Consider the following 28,000-nt stretch of genomic DNA (forward strand, 5'->3'; position numbering starts at 1 on the left):
TGACTAACTAATGACTTGTATTACAGAAAGCATTATCTGAGGGAATAACAGACCAAAAAAAAATTATTCAGCACCAGTTTACATTGGATATTAAAGCTTGTCTATCAGCGCATTTAAGTCCTATTCCTGAATTACATGAGTATATAACCTTCATGAAGGGACCATAAAGAAAGCATTAGGCATCTAGAAGAGCAAAAAGAATATAGGTCAAAGCAAGACAAGTAGTGATGGAGATATGCAGAAAGAACAGGAAAGAAGGTGGCTTGTAGCAACTTAAAAAAATACAGAATTAAGTTCCAGAGCAGAATTTAGAGACAACAGACAAACGGGGGAGACTCAAACAGAACCATGGCCAGAGAATTTGACCAAATGAAAAAGAAAAACCACTTAAAGCCAATTTGGTTTTATAGGGAAAAGAAATTACTTGTGATGCAGTCTTCTACTCTCATTTCATACGTGGGAGAAGCTGTGAGGAAGTAAGTCCCGAGTCTGAGAAGTTCCTCTACACTTAAGGTACATAGCGTCTCTGTTTTGGATCCTGTAAATTCCGTTCTCTTGAATAAAATGAAGCCTTTGTATTGGTTTCAATAATACAGTGCCTAAAAGGTTAACACAAATAGCTATCCACAAAACCTCCCACAAAAACCTGCAAAGACTTCAGCACATATGGCAAATTTAGACTTCAGTGAGATTTCTGAAAGATGCTCAATCCAGCCAGTAACTCTAGCCCTTGCAAAAGTAAATAGAACACTTGCAGTGAGAAGCAAAATTTTAAGTATGCATCTTTTTCACTCGTGACTTCATCTACTTTTTCTTATGACAATCATCCATGAGAGCACATTCCAAGTAGAATCATTGAAGTTGTGTTCAAGTGTCCAGGAAGTCCTGTGTGGTTATGAAGGCTGCCACCAAGTGAGGGGCCTTTGTATCTAGCAGTCACCAACAATTCCCAGTCAGGCAGAAGCACTCCAGCATGGATAGTAAATCAAGTCTTTTGAATCCATCTGACAGCAATGTTTAATATGGCAGAGTTGCTATCAAAATACAACTTTATTGATGAAACACTGATTAAAAGACCAACTAAACAAAAGACAAAGATGTTTCAGAGACTGCAGTGTGAACTAGGTATTAACAACATTTTTAAGAAACTATACAAAAATAGGAGGGGGAAGTTATGACAACCAATTTTCTCTGGCAAACTGCTCAGACACAGACTAGTTCACGTAGCAGGCTTAGGAGGTTATCTATGCACTGATGCAATAGCAACATTCTTTAGCAAGTCCCATGTGAAGTATTGCAGAAATGGCTACAATCACTGTTCATGCTTACATTTGAAAAAAAATAAATAAGAAGTTAACAACAAATTCCTCTCTATAATACAAAATGTATTTGTCTTCTATGAAATCACAGGAAGTTCTCCAAGAGGAAAGTTTCTCCCAGTGCAGCTAAGGATTCACAAAGACGTTCTTGGAAACAGCTGTCAAACATATCATTTATTTCCTCTCTTAACTCCCTCAGCAGAGGCACTGTGGACTTACCATCTGCATTCAGAATTCTCTCAAAAAGTTTACTCCAGAAATCACTGTCAACAGTCCTAAAACAAATAGAGCAGTTTTCAGTGAGACAGTATGCACATACACAACATGTCTGTCAAGATCTCCACTTATAGTCAGCACTAAATGCCCTGGAAAAACAAAGTCTGAAATAATAATTTCACTCACATGAGTAAATGTAAAGGAAAACTAGCAATGCATTGTTAAGTCTATATGTGTGGGCCCCTTTCTCCAGTAGGCTTCTGAATAATAACTAGACAGACTGTTTCACAGGTCTATCAAAACCACTGTTTTTACAGTTGCCTCTAGTGTACCTGACCGCTATCACCATTCACATTGAGTCACAGCACTTTTAAATTAAAGGAGTATCAAGAGCATTCTTTGAACCAAAGTTGGCAGATTCCTTTCACGATTAAGGGGTAGAGGTAAATCTTATTCCCCCATTTGCAAGTTCATAGGTCAATATTAAAGGAAAGCTGCAAGAGAAATAAAAAAAAAAGTGCTTTACAGCCAGTTTTACTTTCTTTTTTCCCTACCTACCAACTGCCAGAGTTCTTGCATAGATAACATTTCAAAGACAATTAATAGTAATAAATCCACGCTCACAGATATACCCACACAACATGAATAAAAAGGTTAACTGACTCATTAAAGTCTCACAAAACCGATATCAGAGCTAACCCTTTGTTCTTCAGTCTTGCACTGAAGTCCATAGACCGCACTGCTTCTGACTACTGAAGCACTTTTCTCCCTCAAGCTAGGAGTTACATTGGCTTTTGAACAAGTTATCTGCCTTTGCTTTATGTAAGTGACTCACAAAACAGCAGCAGCCATGGTCTCAGAAGGAATCTGGCCTGTACTATTACACTAATATCTTACATTTTCTAAAATAATGAAGTCACATGGAACCTAACAGAAAAAAAAAAAAGGCAAGACTTGAGGCCATTGCCTTCATGGACTTAGCCATCTCAGTAAGAGGCATAGCAGAGGAGGTTACATGTTGGTAAGGATGTCTAAGGAGTTATGAGTGACAAAAATAGTCCTAAAAATTCAAACACAGCTTCTATATACTACCTTACATAAGCCTGCACAGATGAAGTTTCCTAAAATAGTATAGTGAAAATAGAAACACTAAAAAACACTCCTGGAAGTGAAAAATTTCCAGATTCATTCTTTAATAATATGCTAAAACCCCCTCCCCTGAAAAACAGGTTGTCAACCTTACAGTAATGCTCAAAGATGAAAAAAACAACTTGATCAGAATTCACATTCTGCCTTTCTAGAAGTCTTTACTACAACACTGACTTGAGTGCTTTACATTCATTCTGTGAGCTTTTAGGTGAGTTCTACTTTATTGAGTGCCATCGGCCTTAGAAGAACAATTTTGTGCTTTGCCTTGCAATTCCCCACTGTTTTGGTATTTTGTTGAACAGGTAGTAAAATTAGTGACTCTGCCAGTCATTCTACTATCTTTAAGTTTAATACTTAAAAATAATTAAGTCCTTTTTAAAAGCTTTCCTAAGATAAAGGGGTCATGGTTGTTGCATTTAACATCAGTCAGCCTTCTAGTAAGAAGCCTTCTTTCTATTTCTTACTGCCTAAGTTCTTAGAACATTCTTTGAGGAAAGTTATCCTGTCAATACAACCCTCAAAAAAAGACACCCAAAACAAATCACACACAAACCAACCCCATAAGGGGAAAAAAAACAAACAAACAAAAAACCAACAAACACTTTCCAAGTCACTTATAGAACTTTCAGCAGAAAGGCCAGAAGTAGCATGATCTTTACAAATGAAAAATAGAATTACTAAAAGCAACAGGAAAAAGAATCCTGTGTCTTCATGGGTGTTGCAAGTGTCATTGCCGTGCGTGGCTATATTCAAAGCATAAAGCACAAGATTAATATCCATCAGCTGACTCTCTCACAGGGAAGTGCTTAATTGTGCAGCCCCTCCTGGTGGATAAAGATTCCCTGCAGCAGTAAACTTGCTTGTCAGAGATTACTTGGGAATTTATTGAAAGCTTCAAATTGACTGGAGGAAATGTCATCAATTAATAAGAGCCAGCCACACTGAAAGATCTATGCCTGAATAAAAAAAAAATTCAGTGCAGATTCCTTATTCTTACATAATGAAGTGCCCTGCTTACACGGTTGATATAAGACTTCAGTATAACTTAACTAAAGCACCTATACAGACATTTCTTGGAATTCATTATATTGAAAAATAAGTATAGAAGATGAATAATAAGTCCATAACACTTTCAGAAGCAAAGTAGAAGACAGGATGGAAAATGGAAATTCCTTATTTGTACTCCCAACCCCAAAGCAAAAGTTATTAACTGATGTACCCAAGCGAGCAATGAGCCATTACAGCCTGGTTCCAGCTACACAGAACTCACGCCCAGGCTTTACCTTCTTCCTCCTTCGTCTCCTCTAGCCCTTCGCAGGTCTCACTCCCCTTCTACCCAAGTCTCCCTCCAAGTTCTACCTCTACCAAGAATCCTGCTTCTTTTGATCCAGTGTCCCCAGCTTTGACTGAAATTCCTTTCCAGTTGATGCCTCCTCTCCGAACTCCCCATAACAGCCAGCCCTAGCCTTCCAAATTCAGACTTACTATACCTGCTACTCAGCTCCTCCTGCTCCAGTTATCCAGACAGTTATTGCTATTTTTCTTATACCCACATCCTGATCAGGTCCCCAACACCCTGTTCTGACCTTCTCACCTCAGGCCTTGTGTGGCTTCATTTGCAGTAGCTCAATTTAATCTCTTATAGAATTAAAAATTTAAATAAATAAATAATTTAAAACTAAATTTAAAAAATGACAACACTTATCAGAAATCTGTCCCTCTATCCCAACAGAGCATTGTTAAAAACAGATCATGTTCTGATAGAAATTAATATACAGGAGTCCTATTTTTCAGAGCAGGTCAGATTTACTTAGCTCAAAGATAGGTGATGTTAGAATATCTGTCAGTAGAGAGCAAAAGCCAGGCTCCATCAATGATTCAGTTGCCTTTTTTTTTTTTTTTTTTAGTATTTCTGAAACAAAGGCAGTATAAGATATGTATTTACTGCCAACCGGTACATCATTGATATTCATCTCTTCAGAGAACAGTCACCCTTGGTGATTTTGTTCTTCACAGCCTCGTCCTGTAAGTTGATCCTCTGCAGGAAAAACAAAAGCTACAGGGTACAGCATGGCACGCATAGTGAGTACTCAGGAGAAGCCTGCTATAGCCTTGTAACGACTGGTATCAGTCTATAAGAATATAGAAAACCAGATATATGCCGAGTAAGGAAAAATGCATTTTTCCCCTGTACACAGCTTAAGAAGATGAGATTTTTTTTCAAAGGTTGAATTCAACAAACTAGGAGGTATAAGGAATGCAGGTTGCTAGGGAACTGGACAACTCCCAGACTGGTAGTAGGTTTTCTTAAAGCAATGGTTATAGAAGTAGATCTGCATAGCGAGTGTAGCTAATATACCACGATCCTGAATGCAGACATCTGTCAAGTAATTTCTGTGATGAGCAGAGCACTCTGGAAAATCCTTGTGAAATGCTAAGGCATAAAATTCTGCAGGATCTGACTAAGAAAGTGAACAAGTGTTTAGTCTAAGAACAAACAAAGGGTAGATGAAAGCAGAGCAGTCTTATAGCCAAAACAGAGCAGTCGAAATTAATACCTGAGGACAAACAGCAGCTTCCAAGAAGAAGCTGCTTGCAGACACATCTTAAATTATAATCTTAAATTATTTTCCCTCTTGTGCATGTATACTGTTTCTGCAACTGTTAGAGACAGAACCCTGGCATCACTGTCTTAGTAGCCCTTCAATAGAGCCTAGAATGAAAAAGGCAGAAAAACCAAATAATCTCCATTTCTAAAGCAACATGCTCATGTAATTTTTTTCCTCACCACCCACCTACTTATAAACTTCTCCAAGCTTGGTCTATCAAGTTAAAAGAGAGACTAAAGCAGTCCGGTCTGAAAGGATAGAAAAAGCAAAATCATCTTCACTGGACTGTTAGGTTCATATGAACTTGAATTGTCTCCTACACAGCGCTAAGGCTGCTATACAATGACAAGGGTAGTTGCTTCAAAGTTTTAGTCCCCACAGAACAAACGCTCTTGGCAACAGCAGCACCAAGTTCTGTGTTCTCAGCTTTGAAGATGGTGCCATTGTGAAGAAAGTGAAGGAAGTTAAGAAAGTGAAGGAAGTTAGAAGTCTGTTCTTTCCCAGCAGCCTCCTCTGCAAAAGGACTTACTTTGATACATTTTGGCTGATTTTCCAGGTGGAATTCTCTTGATAGACCTGGACATGATCCCCAAACAGCATCAAATGGACTATATCTGCAATGCCAACCAAGTCCACCTGCAATCACAACAAACATCAGAAAGTTCAACTTCTGTCAGTTTCTGCAATCCGCTACAGACTTCTACTGTCAGTGCTTTTACACATTTAAGTCTGAACTGGTCTTTGCATCAGAATCTTCCAAAGACTTGCTAAGCAAGAAAACTTCAAAAAGTGAAATTCTGGTCTTATTGTAGGTTCCTAAATAAATACAGTAGTCACAGGCACTCAGCAGTGCTGCTAGTCCCCTCACCTAGTGCCAAAGATTTAATCAGATGAAAAATTCTCTTTATTCAATATTTATTGATCAGAGCTTTCCATGGAGCTTTCAAAATACAACTTCAGAAAATAGAGATTTTGTAAAGGAAACACAGAAATTAAGATGTCCTGCTAAATAGATACTCGCCTGATAAGGAAGAGAACTTTTTGCCAGAAGCTGTTGTCCATGAGGGGTCTGAGATACTGGAAAGCTGTTGGGCAAACTTACTCGAGACTGTAATCTCAGATCTAGGCTGTGAGAGAAATCCACTATCTTCAGAGCTCTTGTCATCTCATCGTTAGCAAATGGATCACAGATCCTGAGCAGAGGAAGTAAATGAAGCGTAAGACAATCCAAACAACTTTTTTTTTTTTAAATTAAATTAAACAGCACAGTGAAGGTGAGTCTTAGCTATGTCAATGCTCCCCTCTGATGGTTAGCTTAAGAACTACTGCTGAAAGGACTACCCTTGGACAGGGAACCAGCTGGTAGCCTGAAGCTTAGAGATGATACTGGTGTCTTTAGAGCAAGCAACGGGAAACACAAAAGGGTTAAGGATGATGCTGTTTTGATATTTGTCACAGTTACCTGAAACACAGCTGGTGGAATGGGAAAATAGCATGATGTTTAGCACTTCTCCCTCTCCTTCAAGATCTCAGAATAATTTATACAAGAAAGAATTAAGCTTCATAATACTTTAAAAAAAAATCTTTCCTAGCCTACACACTAGGGAGGACAATCAGAAAGGGCAGTGAGGCATATCTGTATAGATGACGGTGTACTGCTAAGCCAACAATACAAATAGATCACACTTCTTGCTACTATTCTTCTTACATACAGTTGACACATACTGGCTACTATTCTTACATACTATGAGCATATTTTGTAATCAATACTATGCACTTGTCCTAGGAGAGTTTTTGCTATCTAAAAAAATAAAATAAAAAACCCACCACTATCCTAACTTTTGGCAGTTTAATTTGGTTTGTATTCGCCACAGAGAAATCCAGCAGGAGATATCCAAGTCCATCAATCCACTGTTAGATCAGTGACTTCCAAAATGGGATATGTGCACCCTAAGGGAGGTGCGAGACACTCCATAGGTATGCGTGAAGGAAATATTACAACTTCAGTAGTACATGTATGTAATTTATAAATAAATAAATTATATAAGTAATTATAGATAAATTATAAATAAAACATATTGGGGGTGCACGTGTTAGATGACTGTAGGTTCAAAATACATTTAAAGTTAATAGCTATTTTTAACATATCAGTGAAGACTAAGAACAGCCTCAGTGAATTTCTTCTAATAGAATTCTATCTGAATCATTAGACATTCCAAAGTTACTGTCTTCCCACATTTAGTTCACAGATCACATTTCAAGGGATATGTGACCTTGTTAACATAATATGGGAAAGAGCTTAAAGAAAAAAACTAGATCTGTGCATCAAGTTACAAGCTGTTTAAGAGAGCGTCTGGATATTCCAGTCCCACCTGCCCTTTGCCTTCTAATTTCTTGTTTTTCAGATATGTAAAACCAGAAGGCAAGTTATTTACCAATACCCAGTTAGCTGTCCAGTACATTGGTAAAGCAGAAACTTGAGAACACAGGCAATATACTAAACAAAATGTTTTTGTTTTACAAACACGTTTTACAGACAAATGTTTTAAGTTTTACAACATCATTGTATACTATTTCTATAGAAATAAACAAAAGAAAGGTTTATTTCTGAACAGTGTTTTCACTATTTTCAGAATAGACTGTAGCCTAAAAAAACTGGACTGCAATATCAGTACCCCAACTAAAGAGGAGAAATTCCAAAAGCACAAGAGCTGCAGCTGAAACCGAGTGTTATATCTCCTCCCATATTCATACAAAGAGACAAACCTGTCTCCCAGAAAGAACACCTCTGGACTCAGATCTCCATGGACAATCTCTGCTTTGTGGAGCTTCTCTACCACACCCAGAAGGTTATAAACAACGAGCAGGATAACTTCCTCCGTGATGGACTTACAGCCACGAATAACATCCTGAAAACAGGGAATAGACATGTATCTATATGCCATTCTACCTTAGATTAAGTGAAATATTTTCACCTTTTTTCCTTACTCATCTGTACAGACTTAACAGCCCTACCCTAAATTCAGTATAATCAGATTTTGCCCATGATCAGTCCATCCAGAATTAGAAGAACCATGAGCTCCTAGGAGACACTACTATTCAGAAGTGGACGAAAGATCAGGAAGAGGAAATTGAACTGAAGACTGAAATCACTATTTAATTTGTATCCTATTTATATGCAACAATTCAAAAGGTACTACATGACTTCATTTAAAATGTAAATCCGTCAGCAAGACACTAAATGCTATGACCTTCCTATAGCAGACTGGAAGACTAGAACTCATTGAAAGATGTAGAGTTAAACGGGAGTTTTAGGCGCAAGTCTTGTTGTGGAATAACACGTGCTTCTTGGCTCAGGTCGTTTATCACTCATGAATAAAGAAATCTTGAAAAATTGGTTCAAGTTTGTCTCCAAGAAGCACTTGATCTATGAATGAGAAGCCAGCTCCACCTAAGGCTATAATAGACAGTCCTAATTTGTATATAGATAAAAAACCCAGAGAATCTAGGTTGCAGGATTAAACATGCGAAGCTATCTTCAGCAATGAGCATAATGACAAACAAAACTCACTAATGGTACCTACGCAAGAGTTCTTGTCATCTACAATTGTACTTTATCTGTACTGACCGCAAGTGTGAAGCGATTGATATCCCTGTGCAAAATAGCACAGCCATCCTGATACAAGTAACAGCTGCAATTCTCACTGAAGCTTTGGTCAAAGTCAGTATTCAAACGCTCCTGTAACTGAAGCGTGATATAAAAATCCCAAGGCACAGGCTGAGAATACACCTACAAGAAGGTACACAAGAACATTTATTTTTGGAATAAAGTGAAAATTGCTTATCTTCATATTCTTCTCATCCTTTTTTTTTACCTCCCCACTTTACCAAGGAAGACATGTTCTGCAGTCAGAAACTTTTAATCTATATCAACAATTAGAAAGAGGACTTGAAGTAGCAAGCTTCATGCATGGAATTCAGAATTAAGACCAAACTTACTATATTTCACTTTATATTGGCTGAGAAGATTTTAACATTTCGCACTTCTTGTATAATAACCATCATATGTGTTACCTTTATTGCAAATCCCTTTGCATCCAGCTGGGGAAAGTTAGCTGGAATGGCAAAAAACATCTTGTATTCTTCATTGGTCCAATATTCCCATTTTATACAGTAAGTCTCGTTTCCTGTTATGAAAGTTTACATTCATGAGCTGCCACAGCAAATACACGTACCCAGGCTGTTCAAGTTATTCCCCGTCTACAGCACATAAAACTAATGAGTGTGAATACGAAGCATATTTCAAACCAGTTAGAACATAAATAGGTCCTTTGCACTGTAAAGTGTCTGGTATACCTACCTAGCTCAACGTCTTTCTCAAACTCCATGACAGGCAGAGCGCCAGTCTCCAAATGAAAATCTGGAGAAGCAGTCAATGATTCTGGCACAGGATCTAAAAGCTTTTTACGCTGTTCAGCATTCCACAAGAACCGAGTTACATCATCACCTAGGAAGACAAGTAATAGAAACAGATGAGCCGAAACTAGGTGTTGAGTCTTATGACTTGATTATATCTGTCAAGAAAAAGTAACCTGGATATTGAAGCTTTCTATCTGCATACTGATTTACTGCATCACCTTTCAGCAAGCCAATTACTCTCTTTCCAATAGTTTCTGGTTCTGTGAAGTGAACATAACACTTATCTTTGAAACTACCCTACAGACTATCTCATCACGAGGTCTCAAAGATTGTACTGTAGCGTCATGTAAAAATGTATCTTTCACATGAGACAAAGCTCTGAATGAGATTAGGTACGTCTGCTCAGCCACAGCAGAATTCAAACTCATTTTGCAAATTAGCACTCCTTTTTTAAATCTCTATCCAGATTAAGTGATCAGTTTGTGATTTTTAATTCAAAGGTTTTATTGAAATTCAGCAGGGGTTTTATGTAAGAAAAGGAAAACAAAGTTGGACTCCAATTCTGCTGCTCACTGCAATATTAAGAATTTAATGGCTTTTACCTCTTGGAAGACACATGAGATAATTACATGTAGGTCTGGGTTTATTTTCCTTCATAATAAGACCGAGAGAAAAATCATTCAATAGATGAGTTCATCTGTACAAAACCAAGGTAGCCTAAAAGTGTTGATCTCAAATGATCAGGCAGAGCTGTGTTTTAACACAGCAGAACTAGATGGCTTCTACTGACTTCTTCTCCCAAAGCCTATGACTAGTAAGGGGTGCCAACATTTTAAGCTTTCATAGTACAAAGGTAAGAATCAGAATATCATTACCTACTGTTGTATTGATTTGAAAAGCATTGCAGTAAGATATTGCTCAGGAAGTAATTCCGTGAAAGTAGAGCCAGGAAGCATTAAAGGTTGAAGGCTAAATAGGTGTTCCAATACTTTACCATCACAAACCTATGAAATTTATTGGCATATTTTACAGGAGTAAACTGACAGATATCTGAAGTAATTTTTCTGCTCTATGCAGCATTAAGGAGTCCTCAGTAGAATTACTACATTCAGGTTGAGAACTGCAGTTCAAGGGAGATGTGCAGAAGGCAAGTAAAAAACAAAAAAGCAACAGGAATGATTAAAAGTTTAAGAAAGAACCATTAAAACATCTGAACAAATGCCTTCTTTTTCTGAAAAGAATCCGTAAAGATTCTTCATCTTCCTGTAAAGATTAGTGCACATGATAAAAAAAAAAAAAAAAGAGTGTGAGATCTATCCAAAATATTTCAGCTATTTCAGTGACAACACTTTTCTCCTAATTGTACTTTCATTCCAGGTCCCGAGCGTGCTTCATCATAAAATAGTCTGCAGACACACAATAATGTATTATACTCTAGAGTAGATACACTGAGAATTTTCAGATATACGACTCTGGTTAAAATATCATAAACCAAAATCAAAGGAGTTAAAGCAGGTTAAACACCTTGAAAGCTGTCATTCAACACAAACCTAATTCTACAGGCCAGATTCTGAAGGCTTTTTGAGACCATTCCTGTTCTAACTGTAATATAAAGATTTATAACAGAGAGAAACAAAAGGTCTTTGGCTAGAAGAAAAAAAAAGAAATAACTATAAGTACCAGTATTGTTTTCCTTCAATAGGAAAAAAAAAACATACTGCGAAGGAGCACAATAGTTTACAGCAAAGTTAAGAGCGCAAATTTAAAACCAAAATTATGCAACTTTCACTAAATTTCAAATTCATCTTCACCTTTTTCAAGGTGGCACTTATCAGCACATCAGGAGAACACAGTATGATTACAGAGAATAGAAAAAAATCAAAACAAAAAAGCTGTCTTAGAAGTTCTAGCTACCATCCAGTCCAAATTTTTCATTTCAGAATTTGCCCTCATTACTCCTACACACTCCCTGCTTAACCTTAAATAACTTCTCCGTCACCTTAATATTTACATCTTTTGGATGCTGACAAGCATGCTAGACTGTATACCTCACTACTGCTTCTGACAAGGGAGACACAAGTTTAGTCACAAGTGAAAGTAATGGGAAATACACAGAAAGCAGAGCAGAATATGGAAGTGCAGAAAAAGCACCATCATTTAGTGACAGCTGCAAGTTATTTGTTGTGAGTGAAACTCAGTTTAGTACTAACCAGTAATGTTTTCACTGATGCCTCCAGAATCAATAACTACTTCAGCAGGCAAGCTCTGAGCAAGTTCCAGTTTCTCAGGGATATGCGGGTATTTAATAGTAGATATTTGTGTAACAGAAGAAAGAGAAGATCCTGAGGAGACAGAAGAACCTGACGAGCGAGTGTCTTCCAGGCTTGCTTCCATGATCGGGCTGTAAATAAAGTCGTCAATTATTCAGACTTTCAGAAGATACAGTGTCTAGCTAATGCCAGCCTAGCGGCTATGAAAGGGTACTGTGCACTCCCAGGCTTCTTTCTGTTAAAGAACTCCTTTCCCATCCTTAGTGGAAAACCAGTAGTTATGTCAGAGCTTCATTTTAGCATCAATGATTGTTTATACTCAATCTTAGACTACAGGTGAATTTTATCTTTTCTTCCATTAAATATGGCTGCTAGAACAGAAGACATACTGAATGTTTATTACTCCCTTAGCTGCAAAAATTCAGACCTCCAGTGCTTTTAAAGCAGTGGAGGGTTGGGTGGGAAACAACTCTTGCTCTTCCTTCCTGATTATAATCAGCATGATTTGCCAGGGAGCTTGCCAAGTAAACAAACACCTTCAGGATGGTATACACGTTTACATACAGCTAGCAAATCAAACTCAGTTTTAAATTAAGAAAACCCCATACAAAGGATGCTTTTCTCTTTACAATGGTAAGAAACAGGAGGTGGTTTGCCAGGTTTTTTTCCTTCTCTCCAGCTTTTCTCCTCTGTAGAAGAAATCTAAGCCAAAATCACCAGATGCATTTCATATACTCAGATAACTACAGAAGCATAAAGTATAAAAGGAACTGATGATTCTACTTTTAATCTCTGATCACAAAGACAGAATGTGTTTATTAATTCCTTTGCAAGTTATTTGGTAGAAAATGCATGGAGTTAAGTCCTGCAGCAGTAATGCTGAAAAGCTAAGTGGGCTTGCTATTACCTCTTAAATCTGCTCAAGGCAAAATGGACCCTCAGCTAGAGAAATGGCTGCCTTCAGTATGTTCTGATCTCTTCAGAAAATTGTTTCTTTAGCAACAGAAAAGTAAAACCACAACCAACAAAAGGCACACAGGAAAAGGGGCTTAAGATGCTTTGCTGTTAATTACCTCAGTTTTTTTACACAGAGCGCTTCATTGTAAGCTCCCTCACAAACCAGTGTTTCCTGATTCAGAGGTGCACTCTTAGATTCCGGACAGTCTTCCTTCAGGACACTCTGTGAAAAAGCAGGAGCTGGGACTCTCTGAGCTATCACCCCGTGAAAGGGCGTTGAGGCCAGATGGGCAGCCCCAACAAAGTCACATGTGTCTTCTGGGTTGGCACAAAGGGTTTTGTTCTTGTAGGAGCCTGTCACAATTGCATCTTCAGTCAAAGGTTCAATTCCATTCAGCTCATCCTGAAAAAAGTAGGAAGAGACAGTGAAAAGCCTGTAGATTTTATGTCCAATTTTCTTTTGATTTATTTAAAAGCTGAACATTTCTCTCTCCCCTTTCTTCCACCCCATCACCTTCCAACATGAATCTGACACTCAGTCTTCAGGTAGTCTACTTATATTGCTTATTCAAATTGAGTAATTGAACCCTAACTGCAATATAGTTGCATATTTTTTTTCCAACTAGAAAGGGTAACTTTGTTTTGCTGCAGAGCTGCCATGACCTGTTAAAGGCTTAGTATCTACCACCCCAGAAGTGCATTTCAGTTCAGTTATAAGCACATTAAAGCGTTTACTAAAATGTTGGGCATTGAAGACACATCCATCTCTACTGAAAACTTTACAAACATCTGCAAAACCGCCACATGAAGACACATAGCTTCGGAAACAAGACACAAAGGTCTAAGGGAGTCGGGCCTATGGTACTTTGGGTGAGGAACACAGGAGCCGAGATGCATGTTTGGATGCATGGCAAGAAAGCAGATGGAACAGGAGGCAGTGTTTAAGAGTGCAACTCTTCCTCACACAAGCGTTTTAAAGTTTCAGCGTGAGTAATCCTGGCCACTAATCAGTTGCTTAAAGTCTGGAAGACTCCTTACCATCACCTCTGTATTGCCCACCTTAAAGCTTAAAATCCCCTGAAATTTCCAGTGTAATCTTAACATCACCCCATTCAAGTATTGCCATGCCAGACAGAAGTTTAGAAGCCTTGCTTAGCGCACATCATGTCAGTCCAGCCAATCTCACTCAGTTTAACAGCAGGACATTCCATGTTGGTTTCTCCTTGACAGGAAACCTGCTATGGGGTAAATTGTTTCCTTACACAGGCTTCTGGTGGTATGTTTTCCTTTGCAGTTAGAGAACCTGAAGGTTTACGAACAGCAAGAGGGCACCGGGCACTTTTCTGTGTGTGATCTGCAGAACAACTAAGATAAAGTTACATTCCATTAAATATTTATTAGAGTAGCTTCCGATCTTCAGCAGAGATTCCTCTCAAAAGTTTAAGTCTACTGACAATTTCAATCTACCACTTTCTACTACAGAACTACCAGTAAACTGCAATATATACAGCTCTCCAGAATGAAGAAAGTTTATATAGCAGCTTAAATAGTTCTAGATTGAGGAGGAACAACAGGAGAGTATTTCCTCATCATGGACTTTCCAAGTAGAGTAATGAAATAAAAAAAATACAAATACATAAAACAAAAAACCACCCTACATCCACACAAGCAGCAGTACTGTATTTCAGCTGCTAGGGAAAGTGGTTTGATACTTCAGTTTTCCCTCCCTCTGAAATCTAGGTCTTGAATAATTCTACCTTATATTCTGATTTGCCAGAGCAGAGGATTCATCGAATATGGAGAAAAATGCAGCAGGATCCGGTGGGGGAAGGGGACCTACATCTATAAAGAAAAACCAAGAGGCTCTATTATATCAACAGTTTTTCCACAACAGTGTATCCAATGCTACTTAAAACATTTAATACACAGCCTTAAAAATACCAGCCCTAGCAGGAAGTCACAGAATTGACATTTAAAGAAACCTATTAAAAAAAGGCTTGGTTTTGCCATCTTAATGAACCACACTTTTACCACCATACTATGTTAGCTAGCTTGCTCTTTTCAGAACGTACTTCAGAATTTGTACCTTTTTTCCCGAGGCTGGCCTCATCCCTCTGTTCCTCCTGTTCATCCTCAGAGTCTAAAAACACATTTCCCCTTTGTGTATCTGGGCACACATCAAGAGACTGGATAACCTCTGTCAACAGTAACAGTAGTCAATTCGGGTCAAAAGTAAATTTCTTCAGCACACACCCTTCCCAGCAACAAAACTGAATATATAATTTCCGATTGCATCCCTCTACCAAATCCCCTGAGGAAAAAGGAGGACTTAAAATAGTATCAATCTTAGTGTTAAACTCTTTTTACAAATTTTAGTAAGACTGCATATATATGAAAGCGTAAAGAAAGCTCTTCAGATATTAAAAGAAAAAAGCTCTTCTGCTTGAAAGTCCTTTCAAATAACGACAGTTTCCAGACCTCAGATGCTTGGTCTTTTGCTGAACATGGTTAGAGGCACTTAACACTAGCACATTCTCATTTTCATTCTTCTAACCCACTTAGACTCCTGTTTTCAGTTTGATGCAATCTTGCTATTCATATAAAAGAACACTTCCCTTCAACACAGCCTTCTCCTTAATGGTAAAAAATTTTAATACTTACCCTCAGAACAAGATGGTTTATGTAGTTGAGTATCTTCAGAGACCTGGGATTCACTGTGAAAAAGATACAAACTTCCTTATATTTTTACACACCTTCACAAAACATAAGTAAACTTTGTAAAAAAGGCATGCCAAGCTGACACATGCTACTTGTAAGAAGCTAAGATCCCTCAGACAAATAATTGAAGTTATATAAAGACAGATTACAGATCCTGGTTACAGGCTGATGCCTAGGGGTATCTTCCATTCTGTCTGCGGAAACAGGCTATCTGTTAGTGATCCATGTTACTCATAACTAATTATCCCCACAAATTTTCTTATTGCTGGCAAAGAAAATCCTGTATTACCGTTGCAACTGAGGCTGTTTCTCCCCAGCTTCTGTTGCACTGGAAAAAGTAAATCCTTGGAGTCCCAAAGGTGGTGAAGCTTCCGTTATCTCTGTTGGCTGTAGAAACAAAACCCGTATTTCGGTTCTACAGTGATGGAATCACAAGCCATGCAACAAGGTTCCAAGAACATTATGATAATCCTGTGTAGGTCGTTAGAGCCCTGATGGATTAATAATTGTCTTTAGCTATTTTTATTTGTACTTAGTTTACTTGCATGAAAAAAAAGTCCATTTTATTGCTTAGTGTAGTTAAAATGCATAATTTTACTCTTTGCAACCATATAACTTTCATAGGAGATTTTAGTTATACTGCAAATCTTAAAGACATACGTAAGCAGTGATATAGCTTACATCAAATTCACAACACTTTTTATTTCATTATTTAAAATACTTACTACTAAGGCATTGTTTTGAAAATGGTGAAGGAGCGAGGCAGGGGAGCAGGGGAGAGAGAGAACTTACTTTATTAGCCCAACTAATGAAGGTGGCTAAAGGAAAAGCTTTAAAATAATTAACTCTTACTTATTATTTGCAACCTATAAGAAAAACGGGGTTTAAACACCACCTAGCAACAACAGACCAAAGTATACTTGTTTGAAAGATACTCTGCTCAAGACTGGTCTGCATAGAAAAGGAAAAAGAAATCTGATACATAATAGAGCACACTACAGTCTATAAAACTTGGAGACAAATCAGATGTGTCTTTGTGTACTAGTCTTGGCTGGGATAGAGTTAATTTTCTTCATAGTTGGTGGTATGGTGCTATGTTCTAGATTTTTGACCAAAACAAGTGTTGATAACACACTGGTGTTTTAGCTACTGCTGAACAGTGCTTACACAGCATCAAGGTCTTCTGTTCTTCGTGCTGCCCCACCAGTGAGTGGGCTGGGGGCACGCAACAAGCTGGGAGGGGACACAGCTGGGACAGCTGACCCAAGGCCACACCATATGACATCATGCTCAGCAATAACATCTACAGGAAGGGGATCAATCAGAATAATGGCATTTGTCTCCCCAAGTAACCGTTGTGCATGATGGAGCCCTGCTTTCCTGGGAATGGCTAAACATCTGCCTCCTGATGGGAAGTAGCAAATGAATTCCTTATTTTGTTTTGCTTGAGTGCAGAGCTTTCATCCTTATTGCAACCCAGAAGCTTTTACCCTTCTCATTCTTTCCCCCATCCCACTGAGGAGGAGTGAGTGAGCAGCTGGGTGGTGCTTAGTTGCCCGCAGGGGTTAGCCCACACCACTTCGCGACCCTTCACTTCTTTCCCTAGTTCCAGCTTCTTCTCCTGTCTTCTTTTGCACTACAACTTCTCCAAATAAAAGGAAGCCACGCATGAAGAGAGCTTAAGAAAGAGCAATTCGCCCTTAAGCATTTGGCATACCTTTACTTAAAAAAAATTAGAATTTAGAATGTATGCATACAATAGACTGAAACATCCTTTCAAAAAAAGTGTTAGAAGTGTTAGCCAAAGAGAAACATGTTAGATATTCTTCCTCCTTTTGTACTTTTACTTAGAATAGTAGCTGTTTGTAAAAGAACAGTTAAATGAGGACAATACCTGTTCATGAGGTTGTTGCTGCTTGTCATCTTTCTTCTTTAATTTCTTCTCCAGCTCCTCAATTTTCCTTTGTAATTCTTCCTTCTTCTGTGCTATGGCCTGCATCTCCTCTAAGGAGGAAAAGCTTTTAAGGCACAATGCATATTTCCCATGCAAAGTGTGGCTAAAGCCTAAACTCTTTTTAAAGGGACTAAAACCTCTGGTCTGTTTCACGGCTCACATGTAAAACTATCAGATATGTTACTTTCTGTACACCTCAGAGCAGTTAAATAACTATTCCAGCAGAAAAAGAAAAGCAGCTGCAATAACCAGACAGTTGTATGCTGATAAAAAGTAAGTATAACATTATGATTCCATCTCAAAATCTTAGATCATCCCATTTTGAAGCATACCTTCCGTTTTCTTTTTTGCTTTCTTTCTGTAGATTTCAGCTCGGATCTCTTCCAAAGAAAATTCTTCAACTCCAGCATAAACTTTATCCTTACAGTACATCACCACCTCTCTCTTTTCCTGAGCATCCTGCTGATGATTTTGCACTCGCTGTAGTGGATCCTCCTCTTTCTCAGGTTTGCGAGCACTTAAAACACGGTTTATGCTGGGTTCAATTTTGCAGGGAGTCCTGAAAAAAACATGCAGTTATTACTTTGATTATATGTACTTCACTGTAACACAGAAGAGCAAGCATAGGAGAGAAGATAGCTAATTTCAGAATCTAGCTGTAAAATAGCCTAAAGACATTCTGTTCTGTTGAAAGAAAAAACAAACAAGAAAAATGGAATGATAGCACATAAAAGGCAAGCATACCAACTCAGAACTATGTAATAAAAACACAAACAAAAAAAACCCTAATAGTTAATAAGGCCCAGTCAAGAGCTAACAAAATTCTTATGATATTCTGAATTGCTGTGCATTCTGGAGCAGGATCCACGTTTACTTTAGCTCCATCAATCTCTGTAACCACAAAGGTGAGAAGACCCTAATCATCCTACAAAACAGAGTTCATTCTTTATCTAAGGAAAAAAAAAAAGAAAAAAGAAAAGAAAAAAGAATCAGCAGTACTTCAAAATGGAAGATTTTGGACTAGATTAAGCCTGGCATTTTAGATTAAGGAAAAAAAAGGGAAGATTTAAGATGCAATAAGAGGGGAGTTTGCTCAAGGAGAATGTTTTGCATGCTGAGTGACAGAAATTAAGTGCCCCATTATTAAAAACAAACAAACAAAAAACCCCATCGGTGTACAGTGAAAGGAGTCTGTGGCAGTCAATTTCTGAGCTTGAAAGTGCTTTCTGAAATTGCTACGTGCTAATTTCAGGAGAGAGGAACCTGAATTTGTACAGTTTTACAGATACCAGTAATCCAGATGACTCCAGCAATTATCTGTACCTCAATAAAAGATGATCCGAACAACTGACCTTGAAAAACATGTTAACTGTGGTCTGGGTAAATAGTTAGTTCAAAAGAAAACATAGTGCACAGTTCCAAGACATCTGTTTTGTTTTGCATGTGAATGGACTCACAACCCTACGGCCATCTGGGAGACTATGAGGCAAACAGGTGCTCCTAATGGTTGGGGTTTCTTTTAAAGCTTTTATTTTCGGGGGCTTATTACCCAGATCACTACAGGGTCCTCCTACCCAAATCTCCGGATGACAACTGATGGCATGATTTGCATCATGTTTACACAATTTCCACACAACACTAAGTCTTAATTTGGTTGACAGCCACAGCATCATGAGGAAATGGACTCAAAGGCAGAAAAAAAAGAAATCTGCTTTTAAATTTTCAACTACATCATATCACACTACATACAAACTCTCTGCTCAAGTTAGTTACAGCTACTTTAGCATGATGTTCAGTTCCCACCCATTCCTTCTTTTCCCTGGTATAAAAAGATGCTGCCTTCTGTAAATAATAAGTCTTAATTTGAGAGACCAGCATGTCAAGAGATTTAATTCTATGGCATCACTGACTTTCAGGAGCAAGGAATAGTCTTATAGCTTAGACAGAAACAATTTTTTATATATTCTTAAACTAAATTATGATATGTCCTTGGTCAGAGCTACTCTGCAGTCCACATGCAACATACAAAATCCACAGCAAAAATCCATGCTGTCAGCCGCCTTTCAGCCTTCTTTGATTATATGCAATTCAGAGCCAAGGAAGCTGTCTGCAATGTCAAAAATTCTTTTCCACTTCTCTTAGGAAGAGCCTATGTATTCTGTGGCCATCATTAGCCACAGAAAAAGAAAGGTAAGCAGCTTTGCAAAATAATGCATTTTCCTCTGCTCTAACAAAACAGATCAACCCCATCTCCTGGGATTTATCAGCATTTCAGTGAGCACCGTACAAGCAGAAAGGTAATTTCAGGCAAAACAGCATAGTCCTCAAGAACCTAAGCAACACTGTTGTCATGGAAACTTTGATAGCTTGTTTCAGAATAAAACTCCAGATAGAATGAGCACAGAGTTCCTAAAATAGGGGGAAACAGCAATAAGCTTGTCTCAATTCATGGCTGTTTTCATAGCAAACAGCATCCTAAGAGAAGTAACTGTGGTTTTGTGTAAACACATTGAGTTATGCTATTAAACTAATTAGCATATATAAATATGATATAGGCTCCCACCTAATGAGCAGCAATAGTCAAATACTTCCCATGTCCTTATGCATCCTCCACTGAAGCCTCTGCCATCAAGCTAAAGTACCGAGAGCTTCCAGGTTGCCAGATTTTTTAATTCTTGCAGATCTGGAGGTTTGACTACTTGGCAAAACGAGTCAGAATCTTATGAAGCAGCTTTGATAACTTCAAAAGCAATCCCCATTTCAAACTGAAGACTCACATGATTTGTTGCTGAGCTGACTCCTCCACGTATGGGGTGAAACTGGGCAGTGGGCAGGGCACTTCTGTACCAGAATTGGCACTGCTGCGAGGACACTGAGGAAGGAAAAGCCAATGTTAACAGCTTAAAGATTCATGTTTAGACTCTACATTCCTCAATCCTCAGTCTCCTTTTCCCAAATGTTTGGCTCATTTGTAGTTTTTGTTATTTAAAAAAAATTAAACCTGATGGACTTTTCCAAGACTAATTTACAAGATTAATTCTGTTCTGACTCATAAACAGTTACAGACCATCGGCTTAGCACTAGCACCTAAAAAAGCAAGACACACTCCTCTTGCACGTCCTCATCAGTACCTAGTTTTGTTATTGAGGGAATGCTGATGAAGCTGGGCATTCCAGTTGCTCTTCTTGTTTGTTTTCCAGAAATGTTTTAGTCCTCATTTTTCAGCCAAGACTGTTCCAATTCTATGATAGTATTCCTTCTGCTGTCCACCAAGAACCTCCAGACTTGTCAATTTTCCTCTCGGAGGCCATTCCAACACCACAAAAATCCATTAACTGCTTCTGGGGTCCATTATTTAAGAGAAGACAGATGGAATTTAGTCTGACAACATGCTACTCTCATCTGCCTATTTGAAATTGCCCTAGACTCAACCAGAAAAAGTTACATGGTGGAAATATTTCACAAACTGACTTACTGACTTCTCTTTTCCAACATTTTTCAAACTGTTTACTTAGCCGTCTTCAGACTGGCAATAAAAGAGAAGCATCTTTCCCCTGTGCAGCTTTTAATATCTCAAAGCGTTCACGAAAGGTTATTCTTTCACTGCAATCCAAGCCAGGATGAGCACCACACTTCAGTAAAGGTGAATTAAACATCCTCAACTCTTCTGTTAGTTGCGGATTTTTTTTTTTAATTAAAATCTAACAAATTTCATTACAGGGGTGACAGAGAGAACTCTAAGGACAGACATTAAAAGAATATGAAAGCATCTGGGGACCAGAATGAATGTGTTAAGCAGCCCAAAGCAAGGCAACGGCTAAAAGAAGTTTTACATTAGTAATTCTTCCTCCTCATTCTTCTCAGCTAAATTAAACCTGTGATTTACTGAACTTTTCCATTCACTTAATCAAATTACTTTCTATCTGTTAGTAATTATTCCTGGAGTTTCCATGAATTTCAGCCTATTTGCTTCCCTCCCCTCATCCTAGTTTTTGTTTCTAAGCTTCACTCATAACAACCTCTATATTGAGAAGTCTAAAATACTTTTATCATCTGATTACTTTCTATTCTTCCCCTCTAATCTACCAAGAATAGGGGAACACTGGGGGTTATTTAAGGACCTATGAAACAAACTTGATTTCATAGGATTAATTTCCTTCAGATAATGTCTTGGATCATTTCTCTACAACAGCTTAAACACCTGTAGCACAGCTGTTTCTTTTCATGTCTCCAGCATCAGTTCAAACTGTTGGAACCTACTTTCTGTCATCCTATTGTCAGGATAAATATTCCATTGATACAGTAGTTCTTCAATTCTTTTGATCTCCACTCTTCTGTTTTCCTCACAAGCACTTCAAAACAGACTTGCAGAATGCTGTACATAGCTTATTTTCATAAGAAGACAGGCAACAAGTTCTTCCTTCAGGTTGTATTGTATGATATCAATTTAACTCTTGCTCTTCTTTCTTACAGAATTAACTAATGCCTGGCTTCTGTCACTCTCTTTGGCTAGTGTTTTCCCTCATATTCCTTTTCTGCCCTCCAAACAGTTGGCAGGCCATCTCTACCAATTTTTGTGGTTAGCAACAATTATAAATGTCTTGATTTAAGAACTCTAGGGAGTTTTTTAAACTTACTCTAGTAAGATCAGCTTGCTAAACTTGAATAGGTTATGCATAGGCAGAAACTCTTTAGGAAGAAGCTAGGAAGATCCGTAGTTACAAACAGACACAAGCCCCAGGCAAGAGAAGAGTATGACCTTTGTCTCAGGGATCAGAAGCCATCAGCTTACACACACCTTCCTCTTTTTCGCCAGTCCATTTTGAAACTCCTTACCCTGCCAGAGTTCCAAGGTCCTGCGCTTAGTTCATTCTCCTTGGCCCTCGGAACTGGAGGTGCTGTCCATGGCTGTGGTGTAAGTACGGGAAGCTCAGGTCCAGAAGCTGAATTTTCATCAAACACAGCAAAACCTGGATTATTTGGAAGCTGCTGAGGAGTTAGAGTCTGGAAGCTTCTGTTTGGGTTCGTGGCTATAAGCAAAAAGATTTTTGCAAATTAACCTTTAACTATCACACTGAAGTGCAAATTCCACAGCAAAAAGATGTCACTCTTCCAATAACAATATGTGGTTTCAGCAACTGAATGTACCTTTAAGTGCATCTCCTACACGACTAATTGGGGCTCTCACTTTTTTCTTCCCCCTGCCTTTTAGATCTGCCAATGAGCTTCTCTGAGGTTCTGCAGGTCCCAGAAGACCCACATTGGTTTCATCAGGAGTTTCCTCAAGCCCCAGTAGTGTCTGCCGAGAAACACGGGTCTGAAACTGCCTGAGAAAATATCAGAGAACTCAGCATAAACTTCACTGTACCAGGTATGTACTGAAGCATGTGAGACTACGAAGTTCTTCCCTTTAGCTGGAAGCTTACCTGTGATGGGACTGGAGCTTGTCCAAAGGCTCAGCTTTGCGCTGAAGACCTTCTTGGAATATCAGGTCTGCTTTCTTAAAACTTCCTCTAGCCTCAAGTACTTCTGCCCAAGTGATGTAGAGTAGTGCCAGCGTTGTGCCAATTTCCTGGCTATGTAGATAACTGTAGAGATCCAAGGGCTCGCTACAACAATTTCCCTGAAACAACCGAATTATTTCAGTAATTGCATTGGACTACAAAGGATTCCAAGTTGATGCCTCCATTTTGATGCCTCCTGCAAGACCCCATTGATTTCAATACAAGTCTTACAGGAGCAGTTGTAAGGCCAGGACATACGGTTGTATCATGTCACAGTGCACAAGATAAAAAAGGGAACTAAATAGGAGAAGAATAACGAGGAAAACCTCCGACTGCATGTATATATTTGTCAATATTATTACCAGTCCCTCAATTCTAGCCTACATATTCAAAGTCAGTAATTTCTTAGATTTTTTTTTTTTAATCTGAGATAATTCAATGATTGAACTACGTCATATAAGTATTCCTGAGAATATTTTATCTTTAGATAAAGTACAACATATTTCTTATCAGTTTCGGAACTGGTAAATCAGCTCAGGAAGCTAAACCTGGAGAAAAGCTGCTTTGAGAAGACGAGAACAACAAGAACTATAGCAATGAAGAGACAGGGCAAGACCAGAACACATTCAGCTTAATTTTGCTTAAACATAGGATGGGGATACAAGACAGTTAGAAGTTAAAATAACTGATTGTATCTTTAAGTCACTTTCTTTTCTCCTTAAATAAATAATCAAGCTGTACTCATTCAAACTAGCTTTTCCAAAACAAAACTTATGGAGTTTGTAGCTGTCCAAACTGAATGATCCTAAAAAAAGGTTTGAAGATCCTACTGAAAATGAGAAGTGGAATTCAAGAGTAGGTAACATGTTTGCAGAGAGATACTTCTAATATTGCACTAGTTGTACAACGTATTCTTTGATGCTATTGTTACAAAAATCAGCTTAACTGTGTGCAAATGACGTGACAACTACCAAGAAAAAGCAGCACCCAAGGCACATTCACAAAACACTCACAAACTTGAGCCAGATATTAAGATAGCGGGGATCTTTGTAGTATCGCTGCTGTTCATTGAGTGCTTTCACTGCCCTTTCCAGTATCGCTGCGAGATTACTCTCCTTTCCACCTTGCGGGAAGGTTTGCTCTGTCCACTTGATGTACCTAGCGATGGAATATATTCATAGGAAGTCAGTTCTGAATAAGATACATGGCTTCTCTTTCTGTACAACATAAGGAGATTTAGAAAAAAAATTAGGCATAGTAATGAAACACAACATATTAGTAAAAAAAAAAAAAAACTGTTATAGAATTTCTTTTTTAACGAGCTTCTTATTAGATTAGAATATTTTTTCCCAAGCTTTTACAAGGGCATCTGACCTTTCTATTCTTTCTGCTGAAATAAAAGGAAACTTACCGGTCCCAGACATCCAGTGGATCATCTCCAGAGTAAAATCGGATTTCTGATTCAAACTCCCTAAAAAAGAAATTATCCATCCAATAAATACATGTGTATAACTGTAAAGATGTTTTCTACACTGTAAACCAAGACCTTCACTCTCACTCATACCATTTTGTAGGTCTATTTAAAAAAAAGGCTAGGTTCACATATATTTAGACTTCAGGTTTTACTGAGACCAGAAGAATCAAGAAAATAAGTTTTTGCACTCTTCAAAATGAAAGTGCTGAGAAACGTATCATTATTTAACAGGAACAGATATGCATCTTTCCAAAGGATATTTCCAAGAATTTCTACTACCCCAAACCTTACATGGTCTCCCTTGACAAGATGCTTGTTCCGTTATGAAAAGTTATTAGCAGACAGATACATTGTGAAGTTTAATTTTTGCATGAAACATCCCTTATTTAAGTATAGGAGGAGGTTGGAATACATACACAGGGTGATAGAAAAGCCTGATGATCAGACAACTACAGAACTGCACCAGAGAGCACAGTGAAGACACATATAAGTGGCCACACATAATCCATCCCTACAACATGACGACTTCACCCTCAGGCAGCACATCAAGAAAGCCACCTTGCAGCTTGAGTTAGACAAGAACATTAGCTTGTGTTTAGCAGCGGCTCTAACTTGATCCTGTAAAGCTCCCTGGGCAGTCCCTTGTTCTTGGAAGGCTCTGCTCAACCGCAACACCTCACAAACATGAGTCAAGCTGGACCAACCCTCCTGCAGACCCCAGTACAATAAAAATTCCATGGCTTTCCATGAAAAAAAAATCTAGATCCAGCTGATAAGCACTGGTAAGTGCTTACTGATAAGTACTGAGCAGGTGTTCATAGACCCTGCTGACTTCATGTGAAATCACCCAGATGGTTCAGCATCAGTGCTTCCAAATTCTGACAACATAGTACAGACACAATAGGCAGACTCCTCACAAAGTCAACTTGGGCATGCAGATTTGAGGATCAGACACTAGAAATATAACTGAATAGGTTTGGGACACAAGATGCCCCTTGAAATCATACAGTCGTATCTGTGGAACACTATGTAAGACAGACCAAACCCAAGCTGACTTTGCCCACTTGGATGTCTTTGCAATCCAGAGAACACAGACAGAGATACCCGTATTGTGCCTGCATTACAATAGTAGGAAGTATTTATCCGCTAAGAAATACCCTGCTTTGCTAGATTATTGTAGGAAAGAAGAGAAGAAAAAAAAAAGCTCTTCCCTTTGTAACCTATATATATTTTTCTTAATGAGTACATTTAAAAGCACAGCCAAGTCTCCCTAGTGTTTTCTGCTTAAATGGTTGTGGTGGGTTGACCCTGGCTGGACATCAGGTGCCCACATTTTTAATGCCTGTGAGATTAGTACAGTAAATAAGACATAGAAAAATTGATGAGGAGGCAGGAAGGGGAAAGAAGGTGTCAAAACATTGCTCACTGTCTTTTGAGCTGAACAGCAGTGTGGATGGAGGTCTCCTGCTGAGCCAGTGCTTCCTGCAAGGTGGACATGACACGCCCCTGCCGGAGGGGCTGCACATTCTCTTTGCTCAGCTCCCACTCGTCGTTGCAGTCCTGTGACATGGCAGCCTCTCCTTTAAATTCTGCATCAACAACAAAAACAATAAGGAATTGATTCATTAGGTAGGATACTAACCTGAAACGTGACAGATCTGGCTGTCATTAGCCGACCCACCACACACTTTCTGTGTAGCCACAAGCACACCGCTTAGGTCCCCAACTTTTAGAGGGGATTAGGCATTTCATTCCCCTCCATGGGTATTATATGAAACAAGAGCTAAGGACTTCTTTACAATCAAGAATCTCAGGCAGGTGATGTTAGCAGGAAAGGCTACTCAGATTAAGCTGTTTCCCTCCCCACCTGCGTGCTCCCGTCCTTCCCCCGAGAACACCGCCCTCTCCGAGGCTGGCGAGTGGGGAACTCCGGCCGAGGGGAGACCCAGCAGCGCCGCAAACCTGGTCAGGCCCCTCAGGCTCTTCACCTACGAGTAGTTGCAGCGGCCTGGCAGAACAGGCGAGTCTTGACCCCTGCCTCCCCGCGGTGAAGCGACGGCCGGAGGGGACGAGGGGCGCGGCGGAGACTCCCTCACAGCGCGCAAGCGAGCAGGCTCCCCGCTAGCACAGAGCGAGAGAAGCCGTTTGCTACGCAGTTCCAGGACGGCGGTTCGTCCCCGGGACGCCCCTCTTCCCGCACGCCGGGATAAGGGGCCCCGCGCTCTCCCGGCAGCGGCCGGAGGGAAGAGGAAAGCCCGCCAAAGCCCGCAGCCACACGCACCCAAGCGCAGGGGTCCCAAGTCCGCGGCGACCGCACCGTAACGGCAGCTCTACCTCAGCCGCCTTCAAAATTCAAACTCCAACCGCCGCCAGCCTCCTCCCCATTGGCCAGCCCCTGCACCACGCCCTGCCTGATTGGTTCCGCCCAGAGCCGGCCCTGCCGCACCGGTGCATCATGGGAATTATAGTTTCCCTCAGGTGGCTCGCGCCGCCGCGCTTCCAACAGGGAGAATTATATAATTCATTAAATAATTAATGACCTAATAATTAATCTCATCTAAAAGGCGGCTGCCACCACAAGGAACATTCCTGCGTCCTTCTTTTCCTGCTCGTGTGTGTTCCTATCGTTTCCCTTGCTCAGCTCTGGTGCTCTTCCGACCTGGCAGCGGCTCCGCTAACGACCGAAACCTGTCGATTTCTCCAGGTTATTTCTCTGCCAGAAAACCAGAAAATAATTCTGCTGTTTTCTCTGAGGGGAGCACTCCTTTCGGCATGCAACTAGCCATTAGGTCGGCTTTGTTGTCACAGAAAAACTCACTTTTCAGGTATTTCTGTCAAATACAATGCAGCGTTTGGGACCCCCAAACTGGCTCCAAGTAACCTCTTTGGTCCGAACAAAAGAGAGTATGCAGAGGTACTAGCTCAGGCCCCAGAGGCAGTATTGCTGTGTTAATGTGATGCTCAGCCCGGTTAATTGCCTTCTCTCCTCCAGCAGTGCAAGAGAGAACTCCTTAGCCCAAGGGGCTGCAGTAAGATAGCTATACTGCTTCCAGTGCCACAGCACGACCGTGCAGTGAGACCAATTTTTTCTGCTCTGCCCTTATTTACATGGTATAGTCATGTCCTCAGAGTCAGCAACCTAATAAGAAGGCTGAAGTACTTTAATGGCTCCCCACACGAGTTTCAAGTTGTTCTTCAGCATTGGCTTGTTGTCCTGTAGGCTAACTTAAATGAGTTAGCACTAGTTGTTTACCTCTCTTTACGTGAAAGTTGAGATCTTAATAAAATCCAATATCTTCAGGGTCTTAAATGTACAGATGTCTTGCTGCCTTCTGCATTCAATATCTGCAAAAACTGAAATATGAGGCAGCTGAAAAAAAAAAAATTGCTTTAGGCGTGGACAGATATTTC

The 28,000-nt window shown here is 39.4% G+C and overlaps 1 protein-coding gene across 3 annotated transcripts; it reads right to left on the reverse strand.

The window, feature by feature from the left end:
* Positions 1-187: 187 nt before the first annotated feature.
* BUB1B (BUB1 mitotic checkpoint serine/threonine kinase B) lies at positions 188-26,957 on the reverse strand. 3 transcript variants are annotated; one of them, XM_087746698.1, is made up of 25 exons: positions 26,871-26,913; positions 26,578-26,710; positions 26,016-26,178; positions 24,527-24,586; positions 24,129-24,273; positions 23,038-23,234; positions 22,760-22,938; positions 22,448-22,641; positions 20,389-20,483; positions 17,944-18,170; positions 17,552-17,661; positions 15,947-16,044; positions 15,601-15,653; positions 15,026-15,136; positions 14,697-14,781; positions 14,202-14,304; positions 13,056-13,342; positions 11,923-12,113; positions 9,654-9,800; positions 9,368-9,480; positions 8,922-9,083; positions 8,060-8,202; positions 6,315-6,486; positions 5,823-5,929; positions 188-1,594 (listed from the first exon to the last, which is right to left on the reverse strand). In XM_087746698.1, exons 3-25 carry the CDS (start codon positions 26,156-26,158, stop codon positions 1,405-1,407), a joined length of 3,312 nt encoding a protein of 1,103 aa, XP_087602824.1. In that variant the 5' UTR covers positions 26,159-26,178; positions 26,578-26,710; positions 26,871-26,913; the 3' UTR covers positions 188-1,404. The 3 variants fall into 3 exon arrangements, with proteins under 3 accessions (XP_087602824.1, XP_087602825.1, XP_087602822.1); XM_087746699.1 differs by lacking the exons at positions 26,578-26,710; positions 26,871-26,913 and adding an exon at positions 26,457-26,573; XM_087746696.1 differs by lacking the exon at positions 26,578-26,710 and having other exon boundaries at positions 223-1,594; positions 26,871-26,957.
* Positions 26,958-28,000: the final 1,043 nt, after the last annotated feature.

The sequence above is a fragment of the Nipponia nippon genome, unplaced genomic scaffold, assembly GCF_047370975.1.
Source record: "Nipponia nippon isolate SJK-2023a ecotype South Korea unplaced genomic scaffold, ASM4737097v1 scaffold_10, whole genome shotgun sequence".
NCBI classification, from domain to species: Eukaryota; Metazoa; Chordata; class Aves; order Pelecaniformes; family Threskiornithidae; genus Nipponia; species Nipponia nippon.

What these genes read in the sequence shown, in the direction of transcription:
- BUB1B (XM_087746698.1), bottom strand. Translation starts at nt 26,158, where the DNA reads ATGTCACAGGACTGCAACGACGAGTGGGAGCTGAGCAAAGAGAATGTG. An exon ending in TTAATATCTGGCTCAAGTTT is followed by an intron (nt 23,235 to 24,128) that starts GTGAGTGTTTTG and finishes CGGTTGTTTCAG; the next exon opens with GGAAATTGTTGTAGCGAGCC. An exon ending in GGCCAGCCTCGGGAAAAAAG is followed by an intron (nt 14,782 to 15,025) that starts GTACAAATTCTG and finishes TTTTCTTTATAG; the next exon opens with ATGTAGGTCCCCTTCCCCCA.